Below are 16,016 nucleotides of genomic sequence, written 5' to 3' on the forward strand. Positions count from 1 at the left end.
TGGGTGGTGCAGGGAAGGGGCACCAGGAACATAAGAACATAAGAACGGCCAGACTGGGTCAGACCAAAGGTCCATTTAGCCCAGTATCCTGTCTATCGACAGTGGCCAGTGCCAGGTGCCCCAGAGGGAGTGAACCTAACAGGTAATGATCAAGTGATCTCTCTCCTGCCGTCCATCACCACCCTCTGACAAACAGAGGCTAGGGACACCATTCCTTACCATCCTGGTTAATAGCCATTAATGGACTTAACCTCCATGAATTTATCTAGTTCTCTTTTAAACCATGTTATAGTCCTCGCCTTCACAACTTCCTCTGGCAAGGAGTTCCACAGGTTGACTGTGCGCTGCGTGAAGAAGAACTTCCTTTTATTTGTTTTAAACCTGCTGCCCATTAATTTCATTTGATGGCCCCTAGTTCTTGTATTATGGGAACAAGTAAATAACTTTTCCTTATCTACTTTCTCCACATCACTCATGATTTTATATACCTCTATCATATCCCCCCTTAGTCTCCTCTTTTCCAAGCTGAAAAGTCCTAGCCTCTTCAATCTCTCCTCATATGGGACCCGTTCCAAACCCCTAATCATTTTAGTTGCCCTTTTCTGAACCTTTTCTAGTGCCAGTATATCTTTTTTGAGATGAGGAAACCACATGTGTACGCAGTATTCGAGATGTGGGCGTACCATGGATTTATATAAGGGCAATAATATATTCTCCGTCTTATTCTCTATCCCATTTTTAATTATTCCTAACATCCTGTTTGCTTTTTTGGCTGCCTCTGCACACTGCGTGGCAGGGCCGGCTCTGGCTTTTTTGCCGCCCCAGGCAAAAAAGCCTCCAGCCGCCCCCCCCCCGTGGGGGGGGGGGGGGGGCCGGGGCCCCGGGGGGGGGCGGCGAGCCCCGGCGGGGGCTCCGCTCTCCCCCGGCGGCCGGGGGGAGGGCGGCGAGCCCGGCCGTGGCCCCGCTCTCCCCGGGGGCCGGAGCGCCGCGCCGCCCCCCTCCAGGTGCCGCCCCAAGCACCAGCTTGGTGGGCTGGTGCCTGGAGCCGGCCCTGCTGCGTGGACATCTTCAGAGAACTATCCACGATGACTCCAAGATCTTTTTCCTGACTTGTTGTAGATAAATTAGCCCCCATCATATTGTATGTATAGTTGGGGTTATTTTTTCCAATGTGCATTACTTTACATTTATCCACATTAAATTTCATTTGCCATTTTGTGCCCAGTCACTTAGTTTTGTGAGATCTTTTTGAAGTTCTTCACAGTCTGCTTTGGTCTTAACTATCTTGAGCAGTTTAGTATCATCTGCAAACTTTGCCACCTCACTGTTTACCCCTTTCTCCAGATCATTTATGAATAAGTTGAATAGGATTGGTCCGAGGACTGACCCTTGGGGAACACCACTTGTTACCCCTCTCCATTCTGAGAATTTACCATTAATTCCTACCCTTTGTTCCCTGTCTTTTAACCAGTTCTCAATCCATGAAAGGACCTTCCCTTTTATCCCATGACAGCTTAATTTATGTAAGAGCCTTTGGTGAGGGACCTTGTCAAAGGCTTTCTGGAAATCTAAGTACACTATGTCCACTGGATCCCCCTTGTCCACATGTTTGTTGACCCCTTCAAAGAACTCTAATAGATTAGTAAGACACGATTTCCCTTTACAGAAACCATGTTGACTATTGCTCAACAGTTTGTTTTTCTATGTGTCTGACAATTTTATTCCTAACTATTGTTTCGACTAATTTGCCCGGTACCGACGTTAGACTTACCGGTCTGTAATTGCTGGGATCACCTCTAGAGCCCTTTTTAAATATTGGTGTTACATTAGCTAACTTCCAGTCATTGGGTACAGAAGCCGATTTAAAGGACAGGTTACAAACCTTAGTTAATAGTTCAGCAACTTCACATTTGAGTTCTTTCAGAACTCTTGGGTGAATGCCATCTGGTCCCGGTGACTTGTTAATGTGAAGTTTATCAATTAATTCCAAAACCTACTCTAGTGACACTTCAATCCGTGACAGTTCCTCAGATTTGTCACCTATAAAAGCCGGCTCAGGTTTGGGAATCTCCCTAACATCCTCAGCTGTGAAGACTGAAGCAAAGAATCCATTTAGTTTCTCTGCAATGACTTTATCGTCTTTAAGCGCTCCTTTTGTATCTCGATCATCAAGGGGCCCCACTGGTTGTTTAGCAGGCTTCCTGCTTCTGATATACTTAAAAAACATTTTGTTATTACCTTTGGAGTTTTTGGCTAGCCGTTCTTCAAACTCCTCTTTGGCTTTTCTTATTACATTCTTGCACTTAATTTGGCAGTGTTTATGCTCCTTTCTATTTACCTCACTAGGATTTGACTTTAACTTTTTAAAAGAAGTCTTTTTATCTCTCACTGCTTCTTTTACATGGTTGTTAAGCCACGGTGGCTCTTTTTTAGTTCTTTTACTGTGTTTCTTAATTTGGGGTATACATTGAAGTTGGGCCTCTATTATGGTGTCTTTAAAAAGCACCCACGCAGCTTGCAGGGATTTCACTTTAGTCACTGTACTTTTTAACTTCTGTTTAACTAATCCCCTCATTTTTGCATAGTTCCCCCTTTTGAAATTAAATGCTACAGTGTTGGGCTGTTGAGATGTTCTTCCCCCCACAGGGATGTTGAATGCTATTGTATTATGGTCACTATTTCCAAGCGGTCCTGTTATGGTTACCTCTTGGACCGGCTCCTGCGCTCCACTCAGGACTAAATCTAGAGTTGCCTCTCCCCTTGTGGGTTCCCGTCCCAGCTGCTCCATGAAGCAGTCATTTAAAGTATCGAGAAATTTCATCTCTGCATTTTGTCCTGGGGTGACATGTTCCCAGTCAATATGGGGATAATTGAAATCCCCCACTATTATTGAGTTCTTAATTTTGATAGCCTCTCTAATTTCCCTTAGCATTTCATCATCACTATCACTGTCCTGGTCAGGTGGTCTATAAGAGATCCCTAATGTTATATTCTTATTAGAGCACAAAATTTCTATCCATAGAGATTCTATGGAATATGTGGATTCACTTAAGATTTTTATTTCATTTGATTCTACATTTTCTTTCATATATAGTGCCACTCCCCCCCGTGCGTGACCTGTTCTGTCCTTCCGATATATTTTGTACCCCGGAATGATTGTGTCCCATTGATTGCTCTCAGTCCACCAGGTTTCTGTGATGCCTATTATATCAATATCCTCCTTTATCACGAGACACTCTAGTTCACCCATCTTATTATTTAGACTTCTAGCATTTGTGTACAAGCACTTTAAAAACTTGTCACTGTTTATTTGTCTGCCCTTTTCTGATGTGTCCGATTCTTTTTTATGTGAATGTTTCTCATCTGATCTGGCCCTTACATTATCCTCCTCCATCCTCTGCTCCTGACTATAACCTGGAGATTCTCTATCATTAGACTCTCCCCTAAGAGAAGTCTCTGTCCGATCCACGTGCTCCTCTGCAGCAGTCGGCTTTCCCCCATCTCCTAGTTTAAAAACTGCTCTACAACCTTTTTAACGTTTAGTGCCAGCAGTCTGGTTCCACTTTGGTTTAGGTGGAGCCCATCTCTCCTGTATAGGCTCCCCCCATCCCAAAAGTTTCCCCACTTCCTAATGAACCTAAACCCCTTCTCTCTACACCATCCTCTCATCCACGCATTGAGACTCGGACGCTCTGCCTGCAGTCTCTCCTACAGCTACCTAAGTTATGGAGGGGTTTTGTTTAAATCAAGAAGTTTTGAATGTAGTTTAGTTTGCAGGTTTTAAAGAACAGCAAGGGGGCACTGCCCCCTTCCCAACTCCCCTTCCCAACTCCCTTGTGAAACTGCCTGTTAGCAGCCCCTGGTCGCAAAGCTCTTGCAGGGGGCACCAGTGGGTGGGTGCAGGCCCCAGGGGGCAGGTGGGATGGCACCAGTGGTGGGAGTGGGGCAGGGTGGGGGCCTGTGCACCAGCAAGTGGGCTGTGGGGCAGAGGGCCGTGCCCTGGTGGGTGGGGGCCTGGGCTCCAACATCAGACTCCTGGGTAATAGGAAAGAGGAATTAGAAACACTGGTGTATGACACCCAATGTGCTACACATGGGCAGGTTTCCCTGAGCCCCGGTGGGGGGAGTCACCCGGCTGCAATGTTAAACTCTGGCTCCGCCCCATTTAGGAATGGGGGCCGGGGGTGTCATGGCCAGGCGGGTGGCCCTCAGCCTTGGAGACACCATCCCCTGCTCTGGCATTACTGCTACTGCAGGACAGGATCCAGGGCATGCCTGGGTCACTGTCCCCATACATCCCAAAACGCGGGAGGGCTTGGCTAGAGCCCCCCACTCAGACAGGGAACAAGAGGAGCTGCTCCTCCAACATCGCAATGTGTAGAAAGAAAACCTGTGTGATCAGGGGGGATTTCAGGTTGTGGGACAGGCTGCAGCGCTCAGTGGGCCAGTCTAAAACAGAACTTTCCACACAAACAGTATTGCAACCAACAAGAGCCAAGTTTGTATTGGACACTCTGATCACGCTGAATTCTTCACTGACCTAAAAACTGGTGGATGCAGGGCTGCTATAGCCAGGTGGGACCCAGGCATTAGACCAAGCTGTCTAGGTCTGTGTAAGCTCAACGGAGTCTCTCTCACCCCCAGAGGTTGGGCCAATACACCCACCTTGTCTCACTAAAAATTATGGTTGCCTGGTGTGATGTTGCACTCCATATGTGTATGGAAATATGCTTATGAGTGTGAAAATAATGTAACTGGAATATGCTTTGCGCAAAAGGTCTCTTGTAAGGTATCATTACAAAGCTTATAATTGACTGAGTGTGTTCATCCTATTTGTATGTATGTATCACTCTTGTATCTGAAACTAGGAATATGAACTATAAGTCTGGGGTCCTATTGTAATTATGCAAAGTGTGAGCCATTAACTGTGGTTTAGAATCTTGATGGCTCCCATTGACTAGGACAATTGGTTGTAGATGGTTTATTTACCTGCAAGCCTTCTTGCGGACCTGGGGGCCAACCCGTGAGTAATGAAGAATGAGGTGTTACAGTGGCATGTGACCATGTCACCTGGTACTGGAATCCATCTTAAACCTGGTGCTTTTCCATGTAGAAGGAGGGGTGGGGACCCAGAGAAACAAAAGATTCCCGCCTTGTGCCAAAGCCATGAAAGGGGATGGAACAGAACAAAGGGGGCTGCCAGTCATGAGAAATCCCCTAGTTACCACCAGAGCTGGAACTAACAAAGGCTGTACCAGGGGAAAGGATTGGGCCCAGACTAGGAAGGAGTCTAGTCTGTGAAAGCAGCTTATTGGAACATCGCTGAGGGTGAGATTTACCTGTATTCAGTTTCTTAATATATTAGCCTTAGACTTGCGTGTTTTATTTTGCTTGGTGACTTACTTTGTTCTGTCTGTTATTACTTGAAACCACTTAAATCCTACTTTTTATACTTAATAAAATCACTTTTTACTTATTAACCCAGAGCAAGTAATTAATTCCTGGGGGAGCAAACAGCTGTGCATATCTCTATCAGTGTTATAGAGGGCAAACAATTTATGAGTTTACCCTGTATAAGCTTTATACAGAGCAAAACGGATTTGTTTGGATCCCATTGGGAGCTGGGTGTCTGGGTGCTGGAGATAGGTAACCTACTGAGTGGTTTTCAGTTAAAGTCTGCAGCTTTGGGGGATGTGGTTCAGACCCAGGGTCTGTGTTGCAGCAGGCTTGCGTGTCTGGCTCAACAAGGCAGGGTTCTGGAGTCCTAAGCTGGCAGGGAAAACAGGCTCAGAGGTAGTTTCAGCACATCAGGTGACAGTCCCAAGGGGGTCTCTGTGACCAAACCCGTCACACCTGGGTGCTAGCGACCACGAACTAAGCTCATTTGCGAGCATGTGAGTGTCCCAACTAGTACTAGCCAGACTTGGGCTTTAAAAGGGCCAGTTTCCCAAGGCTGAAAACAATCGTGAGCAATGGTGGGTGACTGAGAGGACAAATGTCAACAAAACATGTGAAGGTGAGGAACTGCTGAAGGACGCAGCGTTCAACACCCAGAAACCAATTCTGCAATCATGACAGGCGCCTTCTTGGGTTAAAAGAGGGGAGGTGAAGGCGGCTGCTACCCAACCGCTCTCCACCCCTCCCCACCCCCAAACCAAAATGGAAAAATGAGAAGTTGGTAGCAATGAGTAGAAACTGGAAGTTAGGAAATGCAGACAGTTGTTCGGGAAGCTAAAGGTATCAGCGAGGAACAGGGCCTGGAGGGGTAAGGACCGAGCAGGAATCCTTTCAATAGGCGAGGAACAAGCCAGATCCTAGCACTGGGCCACAGCCAGTATTAGAGCAGAATAGTAAAATTGTCAATCACAGAAGTACTCAACAAATATTTCTCTTCTATATTTGGAAAGAGACAGGACGATACGTCCATATCTGAGTGTGATAATGAAACACTCTCTAGTCCCTCAGGAACTAGGGCGAATGCTAGACAGCAAATATTAAAGTGAAACCTTTGGAACCCGCAGTCCTGGATAACTTGCACCCAAACGTGTTAAAAGACTTGGCCGAGGAGCTCTCTAAATCCCTTGTGTCATTTTGAACATGCTCCAGCGGAAGATTGAGGAAAAGCTAACATTGCACCACGACTGAAAGGGGGGAACGGGGTGACCCAGGAAGCTATAACCCAGTTAGCCTGTCAGTCCAAGACAAAGTTGGGGCAAGACTGGTAGTGGGATGGAACCAGACAAGAATTCAAGGCTGGGAGCATGATGGGTTTAATCTACGGCCAGGGAGCTCGAGGTTAGCTATTAGAAACAAGCTGGCTAACTCCCAGGGGAGTTCCACTCTGGGACAGGCATCCAAGGGCAGGTGCGGAAGCCCCATCACTGGAGGTGTTTAAGAACAGGTTGGATAAACCCCAGCCAGGGCTGGTCTAGGTTTACTTGTGGCTGCCTATTTCAGGCCTGTATTTCAAAACTTGTGCTAGGCTTCTGGGTGACACCCCAGACAAGCTGGTGTCAGCTCTGCCTAGCCTGCTTGATGGCCATTAAGGACCATCAGCTGTACAACTGACCCATTGAGAAAAGGCAGATACACCTTATGACTCAGCAATGCATGCAGGGGCGTGCCTATGGACAGGACTCTAAGCACCTGGCATTGGCCACTGTCGGCAGACAGGATTCTGGGCTAGATGGACCATTGGTCTGACCCAGTGTGGCCGTTCTGATGACATTACCTCCTTCCCCGCCTCCCCCATGTCCACTGTGCCTCTCACTCCCAACCCTCAGCTCTCTGCCAGCCTGACCTCAGGGTCTCCCTCAGCTGCAGCAGTGATCTGAGGCAGGCCCCCCTTCCACTAACCCACTGGCACACTGGGCACAGGTCCATGGCAGCTTAAGAATTTTCTCCTTGTGTCTCCCCCTGGCATTAGCAGAGGGCAGCACCATGGCTGGCAGCAGCATCCAGCCAGTTCTGAGCTAGATCTGGGCTAGCCCGGCCACTGCTGGAAGAGAGCACTGGGAACACCAGTGCCATGCTCAATGCCATGTCCCCGTGGCCAGGCAGTGCCCCGGCATGCCCTGAGCACAGCATGGGAGCGCATGGCACAGACAGAATGCAGCCGGCAGGGACAGGAACCATGTTTATTTCACGTGACACTGACTTACACTGGTCAATTGATTTGTACACACACCGGGAACACTCAGGCAGCAACCCCGCAACCCCCCCCCGGCTGGCTGGGCCGACAGGAGGGAGCCGAATTCACACACAGATAATTATTTCTTCCATGGGGCCAGCGGGCGGCGGATCAGCAGGGACGGTTCTATACACCTGGGCTCCCGCTCCTGACGCGGCGAAGCGACGCCCCCGATCAGGAAATAGAAACATTAAATAAATATGTACAGTCGCGCCCGCAGGGGGCCAGGCTGGAACGGGCAGGGGCTCAGTCCCCCATTTTTACTTTAGATGTCTGCAGAGAGAAAGGAGACAGGTCAGAGCACGCCCCGAGCCCCTCCCAGGAGCACACCCTGCCAAGTGCCCCCCCAACTGCCCTGATCAGGCAGCCTGACTGAAGCTGCAGGACCCACAGGCCGCTCCTCCCCGATCAGCCCTGGGCACAAACCGCTCCGATTCCAGTGCCCAGTCAAACGATTCCCTGTGGTTGCTGGGGGGCGCGGGGGGCTGGCACTGCCAAGATGGGTTCCAGCAGCCAGGCCAGATGGTGCCATCACATGGAGCCGCTGCATCATTCCCCCGCCCGTGTCCCCTGGGTGGGCTTCTCTGTTCACCAGAGAGCAGTGGCTGCACCCTCCCATCACCCCCCTTGGGGCACTGAGGCCCTGCAGACACCTAGGCCTGTCTGATGAGCTGGGCAGCCCACGCCTGGGGCTGATGTGGGGCTGGGGGCCCCAGGAGCACGCTGGGCCCAGCGGGGCAGGAGCCGGTACCTGCAGGATGGCGACTATGACCCCGAAGAGCCCGATGGCGCTGCCGAAGATCTCCACGATCAGGATCTTGACGAAGAGGCTGGCGTTCTGGGCGTCGGCCAGCGCAGCCCCGCTGCCCACAATGCCCACGCACACCCCGCAGAACAGGTTGGAGAGGCCCACGGTCAGACCAGCCCCAAACATGGAGAAACCTGGAAGGGATGGGGCAGGGAGTGGTGAGATGCAGCAGGCCCCAGGCCAAGGCCTGGCTTGCACAGGGGCTTGGCCTCCTCCTGTGAGAGCCCGCTGGGGCACTCCGGGCGCTGGCCCAGGCTGGGAAACTCTTAGGAGCTGCCAGGGGCAGAGTTAAGGGGACAGAGCAGAATATGAAGAGGACAAACCAAGGCTGCCAAATTCCAGCCATTTCCCTGAAGTGCCTTTGCCAGGCAGGGCCCTGTGCGCTCAGCCGGCCACAGATCTGCGCCTGCAGTGCCAGGGTGAGCTCAAATCGCCGCCGCGCACCAAGAGCAGGTGGCACTGTGCGTTTGGGGCAAGGGAAGGAGAGGTAGTGAACCCAGACCCCAGCTACCTAGGAAGATACCCCCAGAGACTGGGGGAGCAAACAAGGACCACTGTGCACACCTTAGGGGAAGAGTACGCCGGAGCGTGCACCGAGAACAGGCACTGGCATGGGGCCAGGGTGCAGGAGCCTCCCTCCACACAGGGCAGAGCCCGCTGGCCCCACAGGCCCCTCGACACGGGGCAGGGCGCCACTTACCTGCGTGGTAGTTCTTGGCGCCGATGGTCTCTGGGGTGGTGCCGCTGAAAGGCTGGAAGACGACACATGGCACAGGGTTAGCGTCAGGGGTACAGCAGCCTGGCCAGAGCTCCCTGCCATGGGGACGGGCATAGGCTGCCCAGAGCTGGGACCCAGACCCCCAGAGTCCCAGTCCTGGGCCTTAGCTCCCTGCTCCATAGGCCCCTCCACGCCCCACACCGGGACAGAGGGAGATTGCCCCGCACAGAACCAGCATCTGTGTCTGTCTGAGCGGGCATATGGCGGCAAGACACGCCCGTTAAGGTGTCGCCCGCAGGTTGGAACCCTGCTGCCGCGCTGCCCTGCCCAAGCCGCACCCCCTGGGGCGCATCGGACAAACGCACCCGGCTCCCCAGCGTGACGGGCGGGCTAGGGAGAAACGGCTCTGCCTCGGAGATGGGCTGGGACTCAGCCACATCTGATTCAAGTCACAGTGGGACCCGGGGCAAGTCCTGCCCTGCTCTGGGCAATGGAGCCATAATCCTCCCCGAGAGGGCCAGGCCTGCTCCGGCTGTGAGCTCAGGCGCCGCCCCTTGCCCGGGTGAGGCTGGACTAACAGGGTTTTACCAGAGCCCTGCCATCTCCCCTCCTCCATGCCACAGTGGCTTCCGAGCCTGAACCCACGCACCCGTTATCCCAGCCAAGGAACGCCCCGTGCGCACCCAGCACCCAGCCCTGTGGGGCGCCAGGCTCTGCCCACTACCACCAGCTCCCTGGGCTCCTGGCACTGCCTCAGCTGGTACAGGCCACTTAGAGCCAGGACCGCAGGCCAGGGGAGCCAGGGACACCCCATGTGGAAGAGGATCCCCCCGCCAGGCGCCTGCGCTGGGTTTGCTGCTCTGCCCAGCGATATTTGAGGGAAGCAGTGAAGAGACCCTGAGCCTTGGCTATGTCCCTCTCCCCCGTACGGACGTGTCAGGGGAGACAGTGCAGAGCTCCAGGGGCTGCCTGGGGGGTGCCCCCTCCCTCCCCGGCAGCAGGCACCTCAGCCATGTTGCTGATCACGATCGCCATGATGATCCCGTAGATGGCCACGGCCTCACAGAAGATGATGCTGTGGATGAGGGGCAGCGTTAGCAACTGGAGCCAGAGACCCACAGCCCAGCCTCTGCCCGCCCCAACTGCGTCTCCCTGCGGGGCCCCCATGCTGACACCACCCAGTGCATCTCCCCCTGCTAAGCCCCCCGGCCCCGCTGCGGAGACACTCCAGCGGGGGGCGGCGCTGGCCCTTCGCCACCCCAGCACAGATGGGAAGCATCCAACAGGCAGACACAAGGGTGGGAGGCCTCATACCCCACACAGCTAACTCAGCCCCCACACCCCCATGCAGGCCACTGCACTGCCCCATAGCCCATGGGGGCCTGCAGCCAGCCAGGGACAGGAAGCACTGCCTTTCCCAGCATGCACTGGTGCTTCAGGATGTTTCACATTTCCAGTCTGAGGGCGAGGAGCCCAGAGGCCCAGGCAGAAGCTGTTTCCTTCAGGTCTGGACTGGCTGGTGCCCCCGCACACCGGAGCGCGTGGGCCGGAGAAGGGGGCGGGCTGTGGGGACAGGACCCAGAAACTGCACAGTGACCCGGCCTGACCCCTAGCAGGGCTGGGATCCCAGCCCCAGACCAAGGGGCTCAGCACTGTACCGCACAGCCCAGAGGGGCCAGAGTGCTGGGGAAGCGTGAGCAGCTCCGGTGAACTGCTGACTAGCTCCCTGGGGCGCTGTTCCCCCAGGTGCCAGGTTCTGTCCCGGAGCACCACACCGGGGACCAGCTGTCCTTACCTGACCAGGTTCTTTGTTTTAATCCTGGGGGCCTTCACTCCCCCGCCGATGATGCTGGAGCCAGTGATGTAGATCCCCCTGCGAGAGACAGGGCAGTCAGTGAGGGAGCCCTGGGCGGGCGCCTGCCTGGACGGAGAGCTAGCGCCTGCCAACGAGGAGATGGTGCCTCCCTGGGGCAGAGCCGAGCGCCGACCGGAGAGAGCTCGCAGCAAGCTCAGCGGGAGCTGAATGCCCAGCCCGTCCCGCTCACACCCCAGGCGTGCACGGTGAGACGGGCTGGGAAAACCAACGGCACCCAGGGACACAGGGCAGCTGCCAGCCCGACCGGGACTCGCTGGCACAGAACCCACGGAGACCAGCCTGGCATCTCCCAGGCCACCAGCATCCCCGGCAGCTCTCCAGAGCCGCCAGCAGGAGCTGCCCCAGACCCAAGGTGCCCTGCTGAGATGTCGGAGCCAGGCAGCAGCCGAGGGGCTGACTCAGGCATGGCAGCACCCCCCCCCCCCCCCGGGGCACGTCTCCTCGGCCCCCCAGCAGGAGCCTCAGCAAACCCCACGGGACCAGCAGTCCCGGACAATGGGACCCAACTCACCAGGCTGCGCCCACCACGGACAGCGAGATGGCCAGGCCGATGCCCAGGTTGGACCACATGAAGGGGGAGGTTTCCGTTAAGAACCTAGAGGCAGAAGGGAACCTCGTTAGTGCAGAGTCAGGGCCGGCCCTGCCCGCCCCAGCACTCCAGGGGCCGACGGCCAGCGCCTCCCTTCCACGGGAGGAGGGCAGCAGGCGAGACGGCTGCCTGCTGTGCGGCCCCCCCAGTGCAATGGCCACCCTCACGTGCGCACACAGCTCCTGGGGGCTCCAGCACAGGGCCCACCTGTCCTTCCCCAGCACGTGGCAGAGCCATGAGCTCGGTAAGAGACCAGCCCGACGCTGCCCCCCAAGCAGACCCAGCCACGCCTCGTCCCCAGCCGTCACCCCCCAGAGCCCTGACGTGGCCGGGCAGACTCCTCCTGCGGTGCAGCCCAGGCCAGGCAGGAGAACACTTGAAAGCCCTGTCCCCATTGCCCTTGGAGGAGGAAGGCGTCGGGCCGGCTGCTGGGGGAATCAGCCAGCCCAGCCCAGGGCAATCAGCGCCACAGGCAGCTGGCAGAGAGCACAGGAAGGGGCAGGGCAGGGGCAGCAGAGCGCGACTGGACGCTGAGGGCAGGGTGCAGGCTTTCCTGGTTGCAATGGGGAGGGGAGCAGAGCTGCAGCCCGGCGCCCTGTGGCAGGATCCAGCAGTGGAACGGGACAGTGCACAGCGGGAGTGAGCAGGGCGCTGGGCCAGCCGGGTGTAGCATGCCCTCAGTCCACGCCAGCACCGAGCGGGCTCCGAGCCATGGGAGACAGAGAGGAGCGGCTCTTACGCCAGGGGAGTGACGAAGGTTCTGGGTCTCTGTCGTCGGAGGTACAGTCTCTCCGCGCAGCCGCGCGTTCTCCCTGCACGCCCCTGGCCCTTACACTGCCCGGGCCGAGGACGACTGCTGGCCAACGTGACAGAGCAGGTGCTGCTTTCTGGTCACCTCTGCCAGCTATCGCCCTCAGTGGGAAGCCCTGCTTGCTGGAACCTGCCCGTCTAAGCACCCGCCTAGCCCCGGGCAGGGCGCCCAGCCGCAGGGTCGGCACTTGAGAGCCATCTTACCAGGCCACATCGAAACGGAAGCCCAGGTCAAATATCGTGTAGCAGATACCTGAAAAGAAGAGCAAGAGGGAAACCTTCAGTCAGCCCGAGCCCCAGCCTGGCCTAGCTGCTCCCACCCTGCCCAGCCCGGCTGCTGTGAGCCACCCACACCAACCGAGCAGCCTGGCTGCCCGTGGACAGAAGGGCACCAGGAAGCCCCGAGCCAGGCAGCACTCTAGGGCACGGCCCTCCAGACAGACGGGGAGCCCTGCTCTGGGTAGCTGAGGGTGGGACGGATTCCCCGTGGCTTCCCCACACCCAGGGTGCCTGCCAGCAGCTGTCCCGGTGATTCCCGCCAGATACGCTGAACGCAGCCACGGTCCAGCCTGACGACCACCTCATTCGCACACATAGGGGCGTCGCACCAACGCTGACTGGAGACAGATCCTGCGCGTGCTGCTACTGCGCCCATCACCGTGGTATCTGGCCCCTCCTCCACCCACAAAGCAGGGTCAGCAGTGAGAGACAACCACCCCATTCCAGCTGGGCCGCGGGCGCCAATCTGGCCCTGAAGGTACAGATGAGGTCGCTCGCCAGCCAGGGCAAGGCAGCCCTCGGGGCCCAGTGGGGTCTGCCCGGCTCCCCCAGCGCCCTGCCCCTCAGGGAGTGCGCGTGAGCACTTGGCATGGCTGGCTCATTCCTTCCGCAGTGCAGAGCCCGGGCTCCTTTACTGATCCTCACGTGCTGCCCCGTCACCCTGAGCCTGCGACCACACCCATGAGTCAGCGCCAGCACAAGTCACGGGGCGGACAGTCTGCACCCGGCTGGGCACAGCAATCCGGGATGGGTCTGGGCTGCCCGCTCCTGGGGCACTGGGTCTGAGAGCCCTGCGGGGGAACGGCTGCTGGCTTGGGAGCGCTGGCAGGTGCTGGCTGAGGCTGCCACAGCAGCGGTGCTGGCAGGATACGGAGCAGGGGCCGAGCAGCGACCGGGACTAGAACTCTGCCCTTCCTGGTGCCCAGAGCCGTGCTCTAACCACTAGACCACTGTGCCCAACCTAGTTACCACTGTGGGCCGCATATGCAGCTCTCTGTGTTATGTGGGCCCCATCCACACCATATAGACACTACCTGTATGGCCTTGAGGGTGTCACATGGGCGCAGCTGAGAGCTGATTGGGCCGCACGTGGCCCGCGGGTTGACAATCACTGCACTAGGCCATACTGCCCCCAAACCCAGAAGTGAGCCGGAGCAGCCTGAGCAGGATGGAGGAGCATGTGCCAGCACCAGCGCACCCACCGGCCCCTTTGCTGAGGAGGATCCCAGGGTTGGCCGAGCCCCTGCTGGCCTAGGAGTGGATTCTAGGAGGATTGTGTTCCCGTGAGGACGTGTAGCTGGCTGTGGACTTACAGTCCCCTGCGGTGAGGCACCAACAGGTGGGGGATCCGACGCCAAGGGCAGAGTGTCTCTGGTGCTCTTGGCCACAGCGTCACTTCGCCCAGCCATGCACACAGGTGTGCTGCACCCCTGCCCCTCCAGTCCACAGGTGGGTACGACCCTGCGGGGCTCCCTGGGCCGTTAGCTTGGGACATTGGCCCTCGCCCTGGCAGAGATCCGGGCCCTGCAGGAGCTGCGGAGGCTGCCCATCACCTCACCTTCCAACCCATGGCTTGTTCTCTTCCATGACTCCTGAAAAACACCTCTTCCCTGGCTCCAACAGCACAGGGGGCCCAGCACTGTGGGGACTGGGGAGGGAGCTGCAGGGGACATGCTGGGGCAGCAGGCCACACTCTGGTGGGCGTGAGACTCGCCCCCACTAGCAGCCCATTACGGTGATGCCGAGAGCTGCAAGGTGCCCAGCTTAGGCAGGCGGGCTAGGAAAGGCCCCCACACCCTGCTCAGCACATCCCTGGGCACCCCCAGCAGCGCCCCAGTGCCCAGCGTAAAGGGGAAGGGGGGTCTAACTGAAACTGGCTCCCCGCTAGCCTGCGGCCATTTCTCCCATTTCAGTGGCTGGCAGAGGGGACTCAGCCCCCTCCTTCCCAGGACAGTCTTGCTTGTAAAGGTATTTCTGGTGCCCCAGCACTTGGCCTCTTCCCCCCAGAATTAATCTCCTGATTTCCAGACTACGGCGCTCCCTCGCACTCACAGCAGCTGCCAGGCACAAGCCCTGCTAGAGACACTAGGCCTAGAAACCCCTCCCCATGGAAACCACACAGCGCGGGGCCTGCTCCCCTGTTAAGCGCTTGCAATCAGCTGTCATACAATCACCAGAACCCACGTGGCGCAGGCATTGCACCGAAACTCACCAACATGGCGACACCACCGAGAGCTGGTGACTAAATCCTTTACACGGTCTCTTTAAACAAACTCACACTGTTGTGAGGATGATTGGTTGGTTTCTGAGGTTTACATGGCAGGGACTCGTAAAACTTCCTAAATAAATAGCTTAACTCCCCCGACCCCCAAACCAGGACCTGAAAGCGTCCCACTCCCCAGCCAGCCAGAGGGGATAGGGGAGAGACCAGCCACCACTCAGATTCAAGGCCAGTTGCTGCTCAGAGCCTGCCCAAGCAATAGCAGCAAGAAATTAACAAGCCTTGAGTCAGTTTCCTGACTGCCCCCAGGTCTCCCCGTAGCAGCAGGGAACTGCCCAGTGCCACGCCAATCTCCCTCTGCACCCACTGAGCAGTGGCAGGCACTGGTGATGCCGCATCGGGGCCAGAAGCTTGATACCACAGCGGAAGCGGCGCAGAGTTCTATGGCTGGCCAGGGAGGGGGACGCCTCACCCCACAGGTACAAACGCTGCGTTTTGAAGATAAGTAGCTCTGAAGCCATGAGTACTGAGCACTCCGCCAGGGAGTCCAAACGCTCCCCAGTCGGGGCCAGCTTGACCGGTGCCCAGAGCAGGAGAGGCTCTGGCCTGGTCTACACTACGGGATTAATTCGGATTTAGCAGCGTTAATCCGAATTAACCCTTCACCCGTCCACACTACAGAGCCAGTTAATTCGAATTAAAGGGCCCTTTAAATCGATTTCTGTACTCCACCTCAACGAACGGAGTAGAGCCTAAATCGATTTTGTTAATTCGAATTAGGGTTAGTGTGGCCGCACACCACCGAATTACTGTGTTTAAGTTAATGGGGTAGTGTGGCCGCACACCACCGAATTAATGTGGTTAAAAACCGAATTAAGGTGCTTAGTGTGGCCGCGCACAATCGAATTTATACAACCTGTTTCCCAAATTCGAATTATCTAAATTCGGATTAATCCTGTAGTGTAGACATACCCTTAGAAACACAGCGTGCTGCGCAGAGACTAAAGCAGTAACCAATTTCTGCC

General features: G+C 56.1%; 1 protein-coding gene across 1 annotated transcript; it reads right to left on the reverse strand.

Moving 5' to 3' along the window:
- Nucleotides 1–7,631: 7,631 nt before the first annotated feature.
- On the reverse strand, nt 7,632–15,009 carry ATP6V0B (ATPase H+ transporting V0 subunit b). Its single transcript, XM_024199452.3, has 7 exons — nt 12,696–15,009; nt 11,604–11,687; nt 11,012–11,089; nt 10,222–10,291; nt 9,199–9,250; nt 8,442–8,632; nt 7,632–7,963 (listed from the first exon to the last, which is right to left on the reverse strand). The coding sequence occupies exons 2-7, from the start codon at nt 11,660–11,662 to the stop codon at nt 7,937–7,939; spliced, it is 477 nt and encodes a 158-aa protein (XP_024055220.1). The 5' UTR covers nt 11,663–11,687; nt 12,696–15,009; the 3' UTR covers nt 7,632–7,936.
- Between the last annotated feature and the right edge of the window lie 1,007 nt (nt 15,010–16,016).

The sequence above is a fragment of the Terrapene carolina genome, unplaced genomic scaffold (assembly GCF_002925995.2).
Source record: "Terrapene carolina triunguis isolate 2854851 unplaced genomic scaffold, T_m_triunguis-2.0 Scaffold110, whole genome shotgun sequence".
Lineage (NCBI taxonomy): Eukaryota > Metazoa > Chordata > Testudines > Emydidae > Terrapene > Terrapene triunguis.

What these genes read in the sequence shown, in the direction of transcription:
- ATP6V0B (XM_024199452.3), bottom strand. Translation starts at nt 11,662, where the DNA reads ATGTGGTCCAACCTGGGCATCGGCCTGGCCATCTCGCTGTCCGTGGTG. An exon ending in TGATCAGCAACATGGCTGAG is followed by an intron (nt 9,251 to 10,221) that starts GTGCCTGCTGCC and finishes GTCGTCTTCCAG; the next exon opens with CCTTTCAGCGGCACCACCCC. An exon ending in TCATAGTCGCCATCCTGCAG is followed by an intron (nt 7,964 to 8,441) that starts GTACCGGCTCCT and finishes TTCTCTCTGCAG; the next exon opens with ACATCTAAAGTAAAAATGGG.